This window comes from Balaenoptera ricei, chromosome X (assembly GCF_028023285.1).
Source record: "Balaenoptera ricei isolate mBalRic1 chromosome X, mBalRic1.hap2, whole genome shotgun sequence".
NCBI classification, from domain to species: Eukaryota; Metazoa; Chordata; class Mammalia; order Artiodactyla; family Balaenopteridae; genus Balaenoptera; species Balaenoptera ricei.
In genome coordinates, this window is record NC_082660.1 from 41,427,823 (window position 1) to 41,444,755 (window position 16,933).

At 34.5% G+C, this 16,933-nt stretch overlaps 1 protein-coding gene across 9 annotated transcripts in view; it reads left to right on the forward strand.

The window, feature by feature from the left end:
* KDM6A (lysine demethylase 6A) overlaps positions 1-16,933 on the forward strand; it is a 206,031-nt gene that overhangs the window by 143,901 nt on the left and 45,197 nt on the right. For 3 of the 9 annotated variants that reach the window (XM_059909881.1, XM_059909889.1, XM_059909890.1), the window contains 9 exons: positions 3,382-3,475; positions 6,161-6,287; positions 11,551-11,649; positions 11,796-12,015; positions 12,577-12,711; positions 13,159-13,314; positions 13,884-13,979; positions 15,018-15,119; positions 15,782-16,177. In XM_059909881.1, coding sequence (XP_059765864.1) covers positions 3,382-3,475; positions 6,161-6,287; positions 11,551-11,649; positions 11,796-12,015; positions 12,577-12,711; positions 13,159-13,314; positions 13,884-13,979; positions 15,018-15,119; positions 15,782-16,177 — 1,425 coding nt within the window. The remainder of the gene's footprint in view (positions 1-3,381; positions 3,476-6,160; positions 6,288-11,550; positions 11,650-11,795; positions 12,016-12,576; positions 12,712-13,158; positions 13,315-13,883; positions 13,980-15,017; positions 15,120-15,781; positions 16,178-16,933) is intronic. The other 6 variants (XM_059909884.1, XM_059909883.1, XM_059909882.1 and 3 more) reach the window with 6 other exon arrangements.

The window sequence follows — 16,933 nt, forward strand, 5'->3', positions numbered from 1 at the left end:
TGACTATGATGTACTTAGGTATTGGTTTTTCCTTTATATTTATACTACTTGTGGTTTTTTTAGTCTTTTGGATATGGGATTTTGATGTCATCACTTCTGGAAAGTTCTCAGCCATTATATTGTCAATATTTTTTCTGCCCCATTCTTTCTCTCTTCTCCTTCTTGGACTCCAATTAAGTCTTTAATCTGCTATTCAGTCCTTCCAGTAACTTTTTTTTTAAATTTCAAATTAGTATTTTTCAGTTCTAGAATTTCCTTGTGTTTCTCTTTTAATTTCTCTTTACGTGCTCTGATTTTTGGTTCATTCATTCCTTATGATTATGTTTTCCTTTTCATCTGTGAACATTGTTAAAATAGCTGCTTTAAAATTATTTGCAATTTCAACATCTGAGTCATTTCATGGCTGGTTTTCATTAATTTCCTTTTCTTTTCAACATGAGTAAAAATTTCCTGATTCTTACAAGTCTGGTAATTTTATTCTGGGTATCATGAATAATACGTTGTGGAGAGTGATTTTGTTATATTTTTCTGAAGATGATATTTTTGTTTTATTAGCCAGTTAACTTTGCTCAAGCCACACACGAAACTTTGTCATCCCTGTGGTTGGCAACAGCTAAATCTCTTTCTTTAGTTCTTTTAGGCTGCTGAACATCTGTTGTGTTCATGCATAGTTCAGTGGTCAACCAGGGATTTGAGCAGTTTAACTGCAGAATTTGTTGTTCTTTCTCTCCCTCTCCTTTCTGGGATTTCTTCTCCCCTCACTTCCAGCTCTTGTGATAGCTTCAAAGTCTGCCCTCTGATTCTTCAGGCTAGTAAGATTGCTGATTTCTGTTTGAGTTCTAGCCAACCAGATACCAGGTGGGGCCTGCCTTCAGGTGAAAATCCTAGAAAAATGGGGTTACTAAACCAGTGCCATTCCCTCCCTCTAAGTATTAGCGTCTCTGTTTTTGCCTGATTTTGGTTTCTTTTCAGTACTTTCTGATAGTTAACTTTTATATTTTATCCAGAATTTAAAGCTGTCTGAAGTGTTACTTCAGCATTACCCGAGACAAAACTTTATACTAAACACCTTTACAGATAAACTCATGTTGCTTTTATATACTATTTATAATTGCTGCTTAATGTTCTGCTGTAAGCATCCATCGTATTTTATATTTCCACTCACGTAGTGACATAGACCTAGGTTGTCCATCTCCTTGGTACTACAAAGAGTACCATTTACAACATTACCTCTGGGAAGGTTCCTTTGGTATATATATCCCAAGAGTGAGATTGTTAGATTGGAGCATATTTGCATACCTAATTTCATGAGTAAATTCCCTTCAGGCAAGGCATGAGCATTTTCCTTTACTCACATCCCCACAATACTAAGAACTACCCAACTTTATGTTTGCCAATCTGATGGATAGAAGGTAGTATATCATTTAAACTTGCATTTTCTGATTTCTAGAGGTGTACACTTCTTCACATGTTTTTCACCTTTTATGTGTTGGTTTTTATGTCCATTGCCTGTTTTTCTGCTTATGTGTTTCAAGTCAGATCCTTACTCCTCCTCCTTATTTGTGCCATTTTGGCCAAGTTGAATAAATTCTTTCACATCTCAAAGAAATACTCTCCTTCATTTTCTTCTCTTAGTTTTATACTTTTACATTTCATATTTAGGTCTTTAATGTGGGTGCCAGTTTTTTGTATATAATAGGAGGTAGAAATCAAACTTCATGTTTCTCAATACGATGCAACCAGCTTTTCAAGTATGTTGGTTTTTTAATTATTATTATTATTACTAGTGTTTGGAAGTATGTTTTAGCATTTGTTGAGGTAATTCCACAAAGGGCTCTTTCTAAAATATAAATTTGATCATATTGCTTTAACTCATTTCAGTGGTACCCCATTGTCTTAGGATACAGTCTATAGTCTTTTAACATGGTTTAGGAAGGTCTTTGTGAAGTTGTCTGCTTGTCTCTGCATTTTCTGCCCAGTGTGCTAGTACTCTAAATTTACCACATGCTCTTTCTTCCTCTGGGAAATATCATACTGTTATTGTACACAGTGCAGTATGTTTTTTTTTAACAGTACAGTATGTTTTATTTGTTTTTATATCTGTATTCTTGACTACACTGTAGTCCCAGCAGTTCCTGTTATGTATTAGGTGTTCAACAGATATTTATCAGTTGAAGGAATTGAGTTGAATAACTTGATCCTTATCCTTCATTAATTGTCTAATTTACTTTTTCAGACCAGATTAATATTTAAAGGGAACTCATTTACTTGATGAATAAAAGTTTATGTAATAACTACTGTTAATCTCAGTGGACAGTTCTTTCAAATCTTCCTCATGTTGACATACTGTATTCATAGAGCTCCTTATTTGTTTCCATAGCTCTTTTTTCATCTCATTTGATCCTTAGAACAACTCTAGATAGAAAGATCAGGCACTACATCTGTTTTATGGATCTTGAATCATAGTTCAAGTGATTTGCCTGAGGCTCACACAGCTAGTTTCGTGTTTCTACCTATGTTTTGGGGGAGAAAGATTTGTTTGCTCAGGCAGCTGTGTACTATCAGTGACATGAATGAAAGCCACTTCATTGTTCTGCCAAGTATTTTTTAAAGATAGTATTTATGAGGTTTTCTTTTGTTGGCTTTTCCCCTTTTTGGTGGGGGGTGGGGGGAGGTTTTGTCTTAAGTTTTAGGACTGTAGCAATAATGGGTTTCAGTCATATTAGTACTTTTGGGATGAGAACTGTGGGTAAATGGTTTCATTTAGAGTTTTGCCCAAGGAATCTTAAATATTACAAGCATTATTAGGCTATAATTATGGGAGGTTTGTTGTCTTCAAAATCATGTATGTATTCTAAAATTTTTCATAGGATATTTTATATACCAGTATCTATATCTTTTAAACTTAGGTTTCAACTACTTTTGCACTTAGTTTTTTTAAAGCATTTTTGACATGTGCTCTATTGTTCCTGTTAAGTTGCTTTGGAGCTTGGTATTTCTAGGCAGACAGATGATGCACTTGGAAATAGAATACTTTTCTGGTTTCAGTAGTGTTATTAAGTAAAGTTGAAATCATTTATGTTATTAAATAGGTTGAGATGATTTCTTTTTTTAACTATTGAGATTTGGCAAATTCTTAAAGGTCATGTTTCAATGATACTTTGTTATATTGAATGTTTTACTGGTGTTAGATACTCTGAAACATGGCCTATTAACCCCAGCTGTCTAGAGTTAGAGAAACATTCAGTAAGGCACTTTTCTCTTTCAGTTGATTTTTTAAAATACGCTAAAATATCAGTATCATATAAAACTTAACATATGAGCTAGTTCTTTAAAGATGTTAATTTTATTTTCTTTAAATCTGTTTTTCCTGCTCTTTAGAGGAAGTATCATTCTGCAAAGGAAGCTTATGAACAACTTTTGCAGACAGAAAACCTTTCTGCACAAGTAAAAGCAACTGTCTTACAACAGTTGGGTATGTAATAATATACATTTAGTGTGTTACATCTCTTTATGTTTTTTACATGTCACAGATGGTAAATACGTGGCTCATGTACCCTATTGCTTTTCTTTCCTTTTCCCCAGAATTGATAGAATTAATCTGAACCCATCATGTTTCCACCTTCTGCCGAGCATTGTCTATCTCACAATCAATCTCATTACAGTTCTTTAGTGCAACTTGTCCTTTTAAATTCTCAAAATTATACTCTGGTACTTAACCCATGGGTGAGGGGGACTGAATACTTTCTTTGTGCCAGATATGCTTAGTACTCAATGAAGTTAAGTGATTTACCTAAAGTCTCTTAGTGGTTGGTGAGCTTGCTTTCATAGCTCTGTTGATAATATTAACTAAAACATTTTATGTAAGAATTGTGGAACATCTAACACTATATATAGTTTCTCTACACATGCAGTTCTGTTGTAATGTTGAAGATGAAGGAATGTAGTCGCCTGGATATAATGTGTCACTATCACCAAGAAGATAATGATGGAATTCTCCAACATTTAATTTTGTTGCTTGGTTACTGAGTCATATTTCTTGTCTGCATTTGGTATTTCGGGGTTTTTTTGCCTCCCCCCCAGTTTTTTAAAATTTGTTTTTGGTCTGGGCAAATAATTGACTCTTAAGTTTTAGCCAACGTTGTAGTAATATGAATGTTTTCATGATGTGAGTATTTTTAATGTAATTTTAAAATTATTTAAGCTTAGACTTTATCACTTATCTTCATGATATGAATGCATATTATATGATCGGTTATACAAAATAAACACATCGCTTTCATATAAAAGTTTTATTTTTAGCTTTGTTTTTAATTTAATCTCTGGTTAGAATTTTCCTTGAGTTATCCATACTTTTAAAAATTATAGTAAAGTTTTGTTTTTAATGATTACATGTAGTGTTTGAGTAATGTGAATTTATATCTTTAAATTAAAACAAGTTTATTAGTACAGCAAAAAAGCTTTTGTGTTAGTTCTTAAGTAAAAAAAACAAAGTGATGCCTTCACACAGCTTACTCATTCAGCTAATATTTGAATACAAGCTGTTTTTTAATTAGCTGCAGTGAAGAATGTGTCAATAGCAAAAATGCATATATACGTTTTAAATTTAAGAAATGGATTGAAATCGTTTGAATTACCTGTCTTCTTTGGCAGAGTGTATAGATAAACTTTTCATGGTTTTGAAAGGGAAGGTACTTCCCCTAATTGAGTCTAATTTATGCCTGCACATCAATCCTTCCTACTTTCTTGTCACTGTTGCTTAAGCAACTCCTTTTAGAGCCTGCTACTGTAGGTCCTGTTCTTACTAGTAATAGTAGGAGAGGTAAGGGAAGAACAGATGAATAGATGTGTGATTGACTTATATTTCTGTAAAACATGGTAACTCAATCCTTTTAAAATATCTTTTGGAGCACAGCAACTATAATAAATGCCAGAAAATAAGGGTCCTTATTTGTTTTATGTACTGCGGACTATACACAAAGAACAGCTGATTTTATGCACTTGAATTGATCCACAACTGAAATATGATTCCCTGGCAAATTAAATCAAATTATTCCTGTGTGCCTTGAAGGTATAGAATACACTAGTCCATGATCCAGTCTTTTGATTACTTCCATAGCCAGCTTGCTTGCTTGTTTGTTTATCATAACAATTGTATTTAAGGTGTACAAGATGATGTTTTGATACACCTGTACATAGTGAAGTGATTACTACAGTCAAACTAGTCAACATATGCATCTCCTCACATAGTTACCATTTGTTTTTGTGTGGTGGGAGCACCTGAAATCTACTCTCTTATTAGCAAGTTTCCAGTATATATTACAATATTAATAACTGCAGTTGTAATGCTGTATGTTCTCTAGACTTACTTATCCTACATAACTTCAACTGTGTAACCTTTGACCAACATCTCCCCATTTCCCCAACCTTACCGCTCCTGGTAACCACCATTCAACTCTCTGCTTCTGTGTATTCGACTTTTTAAGATTCCACATATGAGATTATGCACTTATCTAAATTTATTTATTAAACATTTGTGTTACCCATTTTGTACCGTTTTTATTTGCACCATTTGAGTGGACTTTTCTTATAGCCTTGGGGTTTTAAAAAATTGTCAAATGCTTTATAGTTTTTATTTTATGAGGTGTGAAAATATGTAGCCAGTGCCAATAAGGTGGGATTGTATGTGTGTGTTTTACTCTGAACTGTCATTGATTATATAGCTTATATTTACTCCTTGGAAATAAACATTGGGTTAATAGACTGTCTTGGAGATTCTTAAATGCACATAAATTTTTACACGGAACAGTGAATAAGATTTAACATCTTTATATTCTTTGTTTTATACCTTGGAATCTTTTCAAATACAAAAATCAGAATAAAAGAACTGTAGTTTACAATCTACTAAGTGATAAGTCAGTGCTTACAATTGTTTTAATTTATCTGGAATGAAAGTTCTTCATAGCTTTGACTGTACTTTAAAAACAGACTTTCTTAGGCCAGAATTGACAGTTCTAAATTTTGGGAGTGTTTATGCCAAGCTAAATGAATAAATTTACTGAAAAGAGTATTTTTTACTTGTTTGTTTTCTGCTTGGTATTCTTTAAAATAGAAGAATAATTAAGTCATTTAGGTAAATATTTTTAATCACTTAATATAGGTTGGATGCATCATACTGTGGATCTCCTGGGAGATAAAGCCACCAAGGAAAGCTATGCTATTCAATATCTCCAAAAGTCCTTGGAAGCAGATCCTAATTCTGGCCAGTCCTGGTATTTCCTCGGAAGGTAAGACTGATTTATCAGACACTTAGGTTTTGCTTTTGTTTATTCCAGCTAAGAGTTTTGAATTATGATCTAAAATATTAGTTTACTAATAACTTGATCAGTGTATTTTCTCTTTTAAGTATTTTATAACAGATTTCTAGAAGTTAAAAAATAAAAGAAAGCGTCTGAATGTGGTGGTTTTCTTACAGCATCATCTGATCTATCAGGACGTTTCTTATTTTGCTTATTGAATTTTCATTTGACTTAAATTATTGATGGTTTTTAAAAAGTCATAGCAGATAGTAAGTTTTCATTCAATTATTTATGCCTTTCCTTTTGATTTCTAGTGTTTTCTTTATATGTCTGTTTAATAGAACAGAGAATTTTTCATTCTACCTGGTGACTACCAGTAGTCAGTAGAACTTTATAGTTATTTTGATTAGTGATATATGCCTTAGAATGGACATTAATAGTAGATCTCAAATCACAGTCGAAAGTAGATACATTATTATTGGATTTGTTGGAAAGGAGAAGTGACATGTAGTGAAGAGAGTTTTTTGCAAGCCTATAAACTTCTCTTGTACTTTGAATGTCTGAATTTTGCTTACTGATTATCTGAAACATACCTCATGTATATGTATCTGATAGAATATATTTTTGGACCATTATCAGATTGTTTTTTGGTTCCTAATTGGTTTTAGCTTTTGCAGTATGGTGGAAAGATCATTCGACTACGAGCTGAGATACTTGGATTCAAGTCTTGGCTAGGCTACTATTTGTGGAATCATGGATGGTACAGTTAAACCTTTTGAGGCTTCAGTTTTCTATTGATAAGATAATTAGATTGGTGGTTCTCAATGTCGGGGGTGGGGTGGGGTGGGGCTATTTTGCCCCATAGAGGACATTTCATAATGTCTGTAGAGACATTTTGGTTATCACAACTATGGGGAGTGCCACTGGCATCTATCTAATGGGACAGCTCTCTACAGTAAAAGATTACCTGGCCCAAAATGTCAGTGGTGCTGAGGTTGAGAAGCCCTGGGTTAGATTATCTGTTAGGTACCTTCCCATTCTAAAGGTTTTAATTTTATGAATTCTTCGGAAATTATCCTATTTTGTTTTAATTTTAAGCTTTTTTCCTCTATTTTCTATAGTAGTTTACTTGGAGTGAGTTTGCCATATAGTCACGTTAAATTTTAGTATTTTGTATGGTTTCATTTTTTTTTCCTTTAAATATAGCAAAGTATATTTGTATGAGAGGGAATAATATTAAGATGTTTCCTTCTTTAAAAAAATTTGATTATTCATTAATAATACACAATAAGAGTTGAGTGGAAAAGTTGCTATTTTTAGCAGGGATTTTCTGATTCCTTCCCAAGCTTGTAAAATCATCTAAATTGGGTTGCTTATTAATAAAGCTTGAGAGTCCAAACATTGTCTCTTTCACTAAAGATCTTTGGGAGCAGAAACTGGATCTTACCATCTTTGTATCTGTCTGCCTAGCAAAGTGGCTATTCAGTAAATGGAATAAATGAACTAACTGAACACCATTTGCATTTGGAGCTAGCTCTGTTACTACTATTAGTATTGTGCAGTGATAGGCTTCATACAGTGACCAGAAAGGAGATCTAGGACTGGGAAGTAGGGCCTTGCCTAGTCATTGCCTCTAGTGTTAACGTTTATATATGAAAATTTCTTTTAATATAGATTAAAAGGAATGTGTACTAGAAAGTATTTTCCTTTTGACCTAAGATAAAGATCAGTAGTTTAATACAGTACAATAGTGTGGATGTCTTTTTAATATAATTTTTTCTTAATTCTAGGCATGGAAAATTAATACATAATGAAACATCAAAAATTACTTTTTTTTGTTTTTCCCGGCTGCGCCACTTGCGGGATCTCAGTTCCCTGACCAGGGATTGAACCCTGGCCCTGGCGGTGAAAGTGCCGAGTCCTAACCACTGGACCGCCAGGGAATTCCCAAAAATTACTATCTTAGTAATGCTGTAATTTTCAGCTCAGTGAGCACTATTCCATAGGAGGTTCCCCCTCCCCGCATTAACTGGTTTTACATTTTAAATCATTGAGGTGCTTTTATTTGAATCTTTCTGTATAAAATTTTCCAACTATAGTTTACTGACTTCTCAAAGGATACTTACTACAATTTAACTTATTTTGGGGTTCAAGATTATCATGTTGGTGTTCATTATTTTTTATCTGTAATATAATTTGAGGACTGTTTAGACTTTTTTTCTTTGATGTTTACTTTTCTTACCCTCTTTTGCTGACTTCTGATGTGTTGCTTCAAATCTGTTTTGTTGTGAGAAAATTTTTATAAATAAATTGTATTTTAGAAGTTATTAAAGCTCTGAAGGAAGATCTCAAGTGTCAGTAAGCAACTTTGGGATTTGATGACCCTAATATTTCTGAGGCATTTTATTACTTACCTCTGCATTCAGGTCTGTGTTGAAGATTGAATTTGTCATTTGGCATGTGTATATCATAACAAAAGTGTAATGTGGTAATGCTGTTAAACTGGTACTAATCATTGACTGTGTTATCACAGAACTATAGAATGTTAGAGCTGGGAAGGACCAGGAGGTCACCTAGTTCACCCTGTAAACCTTGTCATTTTGCAGATGTTTTAGAAAGTGAGCTCAGAGGAGTAAAATGTTTTGTCCAAGGTCACGGTCACGCAGGTAACTAATATCAGAGCAGGGACTAGATCCTGGGTTCAACACCCAGTGCTTTTTCAATTACACAGCGCTGTCTCAGGGGAACCTAGTTAAGTTTTATTAGAGGAAAAGTGGTTGGCAGTTGGATTGGGACATCTGTATTTGGGCACATTGGTTTCCTACTTTCATTTTGTAGGAATCAAGTATGAAAACATTGGTTTTGGGAATTACTGCTTATTCCCCCCAGTGGTTAGGCAAATTTGTCTATAAATCTGAGATTGGCTTTGATTTAACAACAACAAACAGAGCATGTTTTCTACTATCTGTTAAGCATTCCCTTTCTTTGTGGTGTCTGTCCCTGTTTGGCATTGTTAATGCCCTCTTGTCCTGAATTCCCTTCTCATAAAACAGTTTGCAGACGCTCTCTGACACTGCCTTCTCTGTCTCAGTCACCCACCTTTCTTATATTGCCCCAACCACAATATTAGTGATTGCTTAGGCTTAGTTTTACCTCTCCTTTGTCGGTATCCTATGTTCTTCTTATACCCTCTCTTTCATATGGATGAATTCCAAATCTAGATTTCTACACTTCAAGGTATTAAACACCAGGACCACATCTCCCATTCTTTACCTAACATTTCCCATTTTAATGTCCACACCTCATGTCAAAATCAGCATATTTCAAACCTCATTCATCATTTTCTTCCCTGAACCAGCTCCTTCTTCTTTATTTTTGCCAATGATATCACCACTTTTTTCCTCTATTTAATCAGGCTTAAAAACTAAATTATAACCCCACCCCTATGAATAGCTAATCAGTCTGTCACAAAGTCTTTATCTGTTTTTTTGGTTTATTGTTTCTCCTGTCTTTTTCTTTGTTGTTACTTGCATTACTTTCATCCTAATTTTGGCGTATTCCAAACCAGTGAATATAACTGCCTTCTTTTTTACTGTCCATAACTTATTTTCCTTTCAGTTTATCCCTGCATGTCATTAGCAGATTAATATTCCTATAAAGTACTTTCATCATGCCATTCCCCTTGTTAGAAGAACAAACTTCAGGGTATTCTTGGGTTGGATTTAAAATTCTCTACTGTTTGTATCTGTGCTATCTTATATTAAGTTTTGCTCATATTGTTCAAGCAGCATTTCAAAGTGCCTTTTCTCACCTTCTCTGCCAGAATCAGTGGTTCCCACACTTTCGGAGTACTTGATGTTTAAATTTTTTTTTTGCTGTTTACTCAGTCAATAGTATTTCAAAATAAGTCAATTACAATACAAATACTAGTTTAATACAACATTTATGTATGTATGTGTATGTTATTTTTCCATTTCGTTTGCTTGGCCAAATTGCCATATACTGGCTGGTAATTGGGAATCACTGATCTAAGCAGTATGCATCTACACATATTCAGTTCCTTTACTCTTACCCTTCCCTTTCTTGTCTTTCCTAAACCCCCCGTAGTGTGTCTACCCTAAATTCTCAGACCAGTTATTGTCTGTGCTAGCCATTTGATATGGCATCATGACAATTATAATGTGTCTTCAATCCTCAACTAAATTGTAAGCTCCTTGAAGACGAACTGGATTTTGTTTTTTTTCTTTTTCCCTTAGTGCCAAACACTAAAGATAATTTCTATATTTATAATTTCAGCTGCTGTTCTGTGTATCCATCAGGTACATCTACATTAAGAAAATGGCAGGTCCTTGAAACTTTAATCATACCTTGCTACCCTTACTAGTCATTAAATACTGTACTTAATCCTATTTTATACTATTTTTGATAGTTAGCTTGATAGTATCTTATGTTTGTATTTTGTATGAATTAAAGAATTTTTGCCCTCATTATTTAAGAAAGGAGAATTAAAATCTGATTCAGCAATTCTTACCAACATAGTGTTTTTCTTGGTTTTTAACTCTATGTTCTTACTCTATAGAAAACCAGAGATCAAGCTGTATAAGTAGAGTAGTGGGTGTGTGTGTGTGCGTAACTCTCAGTATTATAATATTGAAGTGATATGGCCTTTAATTATTTTTTTTTTTAATATTTTCTTCATTCTTTTTTTTTTTTAATTTATTTTATTTATTTTTTTTATGGCTGTGTTGGGTCTTCGTTTCTGTGCGAGGGCTTTCTCTAGTTGCGGCAAGCGGGGGCCACTCCTCATCGCGGTGCGCGGGCCTCTCATTACCACGGCCTCTCTTGTTGCAGAGCACAGGCTCCAGACGCGCAGGCTCAGTAACTGTGGCTCGCGGGCGTAGTTGCTCCGCGGCATGTGGGATCTTCCCAGACCAGGGCTCGAACCCGTATCCCCCTGCATTGGCAGGCAGATTCTCAACCACTGCGCCACCAGGGAAGCCCCCTTTAATTATTTTAATAGGTGCTAAAGCATGCTGTATTGAGAAACACTATCAGATAGACTATAATATAGTTTATTGAAGGGTTGATTATAATGTACATTATTATTGTCATGTATGTACACACATTCACATACATATGTTAGCTTATTAGGTTTTTATTTGCTTTGACATATAGTCCATCCATTCAGCAAATTAATTAATTAATCAATCAGTATTAATCGTATTTTCTTGATTTTTCCCTCCCCTCTCAGGTGCTATTCAAGTATTGGGAAAGTTCAGGATGCCTTTATATCTTACAGGCAGTCTATTGATAAATCAGAAGCAAGTGCAGATACATGGTGTTCAATAGGGTAAGACTTTGTATAAAAATAATGGTATTATAATTGATACACAAAGATGGTTGTATCACATATAATGTACTTCATGGTTTATATCATGTTATGAAGCTAAGCAGTTCTTCTTAGTCAACTTATTTTTTCTTAATATCTCTTTCCAGCGTGCTATATCAGCAGCAAAATCAGCCTATGGATGCTTTACAGGCCTATATTTGTGCTGTACAATTGGACCATGGCCATGCTGCAGCCTGGATGGACCTAGGCACACTCTACGAATCCTGCAACCAGCCTCAGGATGCCATTAAATGCTACTTAAATGCAACCAGAAGCAAAAGTTGTAGTAATACCTCTGCACTTGCAGCACGAATTAAGTATTTACAGGTAAAATGTTTAAATGGCAGTTTTTTAAAGGCACATGTTTCCCCATGACACTCAGGCAGAAGGAGGGTGGCTGGGAGGTTTGTCTAGCTGTGTTTTGATGTCTATAATTTGTTTCCATATTTTGTAAACATACCATAGCTTGTAATATTATTTTACTTTTCATTTTAAGTAAGATATGCAGTATTTTGAAAGATGCTCTTTTGCACATTTACTCTGTTGATGCATATTAATTTACATAATTTTTTTCTATGTACTGTCTACATTTTTAAGTTGTCATAGCATTTTAGAGAAAAGGACACAAACACTGTCTTTCACTCTTGCTTGGAGTTTCATGAGAAGACAGCTATAAGAACTCTGAAAACAGAGCTCAGCTTTGTTTTAATTCTCACAAAGGTTTATATTCCGGTTTCCCTCATTATACTTAGTATCTTTCTGAAACCCCAAATTAAGAATCTATTTTCTTTTAAAAACAATTAGTTATAGCATTTAGGAAGATTTAGTGGACTTGCTCTTACTCAATTAGGCTTGTGTTAAATTTGCTTTTTACATAATTTTTCCTAGGCTCAGTTGTGTAACCTTCCACAAGGTAGTCTACAGAATAAAACTAAATTACTTCCTAGTATTGAGGAGGCGTGGAGCCTACCAATCCCCGCAGAGCTTACCTCCAGGCAGGGTGCCATGAACACAGCACAGCAGGTGAGAAGTTGGGTTATGTTCTGCAGGTGCCCAGCTTTAAGGGTTCTTTTCAATCTGTAGTGGTCAAGCGTATTTTACTAAGCACAGGAGGCTTTCATTAATGAAAAGCCCCTTGATTTAATTGTGAAGGGAATCTAGATCAAATTAAAACTCCCTCTGATATGGGAAGAAATTTTGGGGTGCCAGTTTAGAACCTTTGTGCATTTTCATGATTTTGAAGGAGGTTTCTTAAAGTAATGCTGCAGTGGTTTGTTTTTTAAAGCAAGTTTTTCAAAGGAAGGTACACATTCCTCCATTGATGATTCATTTGATTTTGATTTTCAATAATTGCCATCAGCGATGTCCACATAGCTTTGAAAAGTATGCAGCTTGTAAAGTTTTACAATTTGAAGGAATGAATTAAGAATATATAGAACCCTATTTTTGTCTTCCTTCTGTGATTCTTAGGCATGTAAACCTCATCATCCAAATACTGAACCTGTATTAGGCCTCAGTCAAACACCAATTTCACAGCAATCCTTGCCACTACACATGATTCCTTCTAGTCAAGTAGATGACCTGTCCAGTCCTGCCAAGAGGAAAAGAACATCTAGTCCAACAAAGGTATATATTTTAGAGAAATAGAAAAATCCCAGTCAAAAAAGAAACTCCTAACTGCCCTGAACTTGTGCAGTTTGAACATCTCCTGTCCTTTACTTTAAATCTGTGGACATCAAAGAGTGAAAGGTTTGAGTTTTTCTATCCCAAATTCTTAGCATCATATTAAATATAGAAAGTAGGGATAAATTTGCATTCATCAAATCATTTTATTCATCTCCCTGCCGTTAAGATCTCAACACACTTTTCATCATCACCTTCTACTGACATTGAAATAAACTTAATGTTGGACCTAGTGGACAGTGTGGTATTTAGGTTAGCCATTTGGGCCATAGTTTAGGGGTGGGCCTTTTTGGGTGGCTTATTAAAGAATCAGTATTTTCTTAATTTATGATTTTCCAAATTTATTATGCATGTAAAAGTATTTTTAAAAGAACTAAATGTCATAACATCTTTCTTATATGTAAATATTCCAATTCAAAGTCATTTGGCCTCCATTAGTCATTATTGTTAACTCTATGGATTTAACCAAATATTCTTTAATTTTTTTTTTTTTTTTTATGAATTTTCCTCAGAATACTTCTGATAATTGGAGTAGTGGCCATGCAGTGTCACATCCTCCAGTACAGCAACAAGGTCATTCATGGTGTTTGACACCACAGAAATTACAGGTATGTAAGATATGCTTTTGACAGATTGTTTTTCCTATTAAAGAAGAGTAGAGGTACTAAGTTTTAAGTTTTTTTAACTATTCTTAAAGTTGAATGGCAGTAAACTCAATAAATAGGCGCACAAGTAAAATGAACCCACATTTACCAGAGTAATAGAGATAATTCATTTTTTTTTTTCCACTCCCCTCCACCCCCCCAAATATATTCTCATGGTTCAAACTGCCTCAGTATGAGTTTAGGGTATATAAAGTAAATTCTCCGTCTAATTCCTGCCCCTACGCACTCAGTTCCCCTCCTAATAGACAGCCAGTGTTATTAGTTTCTTATCTGTCTTTCCAGAGATATATCATGCATGTACAAGCAAATACGCATCCTCTTTCTCTCATATATTACTATTTTTCTCCTTTTTTTTATACAAATGGTAGAATGCTATATATACTGTTAATAATATATTTTACAGACCTTTCCATGTCAGTGTATAAAGAGCTTCCTTATTCTTTTATGACTACATCATGTTTCTTTACGTAGGTGTCATACTTAAGCAGATCGCTAGTTTTGGACAGTCAGGTTGTCTTCAGACTTTTCCTATTCCAAACAGTGCTTCTTAGAGTGTACTTGTCACAATGCATTTTTAAGCTCAAAGAACTTTCTGTGTAAATCCTGAAAATTACTGATGAGTAGAATTTCATGCACATTTATCTCAAAGATCACATTACAGTAAACCTTCTGAGGTTTCTCAAACTTCTTTCTTTCTTTCTTTCTTTCTTTCTTTCTTTCTTTCTTTCTTTCTTTCTTTTTAACATCTTTATTGGAGTATAATTGCTTTACAATGGTGTGTTAGTTTCTGCTTTATAACAAAGTGAATCAGTTCTTAAAGGATTTCATCTTGGGGTTGATTGTCATTGGTCAGAAATCAGTATCTTTGACTAGACAGGATTCTGAGTTTTATCTACTCATTTCAAGGGAAAGGTTGCTTAGAATAGTGAGCTTGTTTCTTAGATGTGTCTTTGACTGTATTCTCCTTTCTTCTTCTTCTAGCACTTGGAACAGCTCCGTGCAAATAGAAATAATTTAAATCCAGCACAGAAACTGATGCTGGAACAGCTGGAAAGTCAGTTTGTCTTAATGCAGCAACATCAAGTGTGTATAGCATTTTTTTCCCCTAAAATTTGTTACCATTTCGAATATTTCTATTGACTGGAATATCATTTTAGAGTATGTTCATGCCCACTTCTACTTTCCACCAGTATTTGGTGGAATTGAATAATCTGTGCTTCTTAAAATACTGATAATGGACAGATTTTTAGGAGAAAACAGCAATAAATTTGATTTTGAACATGACTTAGTATTTTATTATTTATTTACATGTTATTCTGCATGAGTTTTATTTATATTATTTAATACTTAACAAGCTACATCCTAAACTTAGGTGGGGTTCTTTCAAGCTTGTTTAACTCAGAGAATCTGGCATATGAATGTGATAGAATGGAATTTTGAGATCCCCTATTTTGTGATGGGGGAAAGACCTGTAAATTTGATTTCCTTTCCATAATTTTCAGCTGGTTTCTTTTGTCACTACTAAAGGGATATTTCTTAAAAAATTAAGTAGGTTCTTGCTTTTCCGAGGAAGCTAATCTAAATGTGAAGAAACAATTTCTTGTTTTGAAAAGGTATTTTTTAACCTAGAGAAATTAAATGTTAGGGTAAAATCAGAGATTACCTGGTTATATATTCTTCATATTCTGATTCTGTCCCCTATGGACCACACAGGCAGCATTTATTTTTCATTTGTTTTTTGACAGATGAGACAGACAGGAGTTGCACAGGTACGATCTACTGGAATTCCTAATGGGCCAACAGCTGACTCATCACTGCCTACAAACTCAGTCTCTGGCCAGCAGCCACAGCTTGCTCTGACCAGAGTGCCTAGCGTCTCTCAGCCTGGAGTCCGCCCTGCCTGCCCTGGGCAGCCTTTGGCCAATGGACCCTTTTCTGCAGGCCATGTTCCCTGTAGCACATCAAGAACGCTGGGAAGTACAGACACTATTTTGATAGGCAATAATCACATAACAGGAAGTGGAAGTAATGGAAACGTGCCTTACCTGCAGCGAAACGCACTCACTCTACCTCATAACCGCACAAACCTGACCAGCAGCGCAGAGGAGCCGTGGAAAAACCAACTATCTAACTCCACTCAGGTAATAGAAGGACTGACTGCCTTGTTGGCTTCTCACATAATAGTTGTCTTCATTTGATTTTATGCATATTGAGAGAAGAAGAAATAAAAGTTTGAGGAACTGTTTTTATAAGCATTTATAGTACTACAATGTTACTACTACATTGTGACTCGGTATTATATGTATGTGAGTATATTTTCTTTTCCATATAAGATTTACACACACAGATAATGTTAGAAATTTCTAAAAAAAAAAGATCATACAACTCCCCAAAACCCACTGCTAATTTACAGTGGCATCTTAAGCAATTTATGGTGATGTTTCTTAGTTCATTTCTGCATATATTGCCTACTTAAGATCAGGTGCTTTGCTAAGTGGTAAGTATTCACTCTGGTGGGAGAAAAAGTTTTTACTTCTGAATATTTATCCTCATAGTTTCCCTATATTTTGGATTGTTTCCATGGAGCGGGTGCTCCAAAGCAGAACTGAAGGGTCAAAGAGCATTTAAAAAAAATGTTGTGAATACGTATTGCCAAATTACTTATACTTTTACTAGCTCTAAGGAAATATTTGACTTATTGCTGGCTAGCTTTATATTATTGATAAAACTGAGATAAGTTCTTTTTCTAAGACTTTTAAAATGTTAATTCATGTAGGTAAACAGACAATAAATAAGCATTACATATAGAATATTAGGTAATGTTATGATTAGTTCTCTGGAAAAATATACTAGAAAACGGAGCTGGAGAGTAACTAGAGATTGGTGGTAGAGGAGTT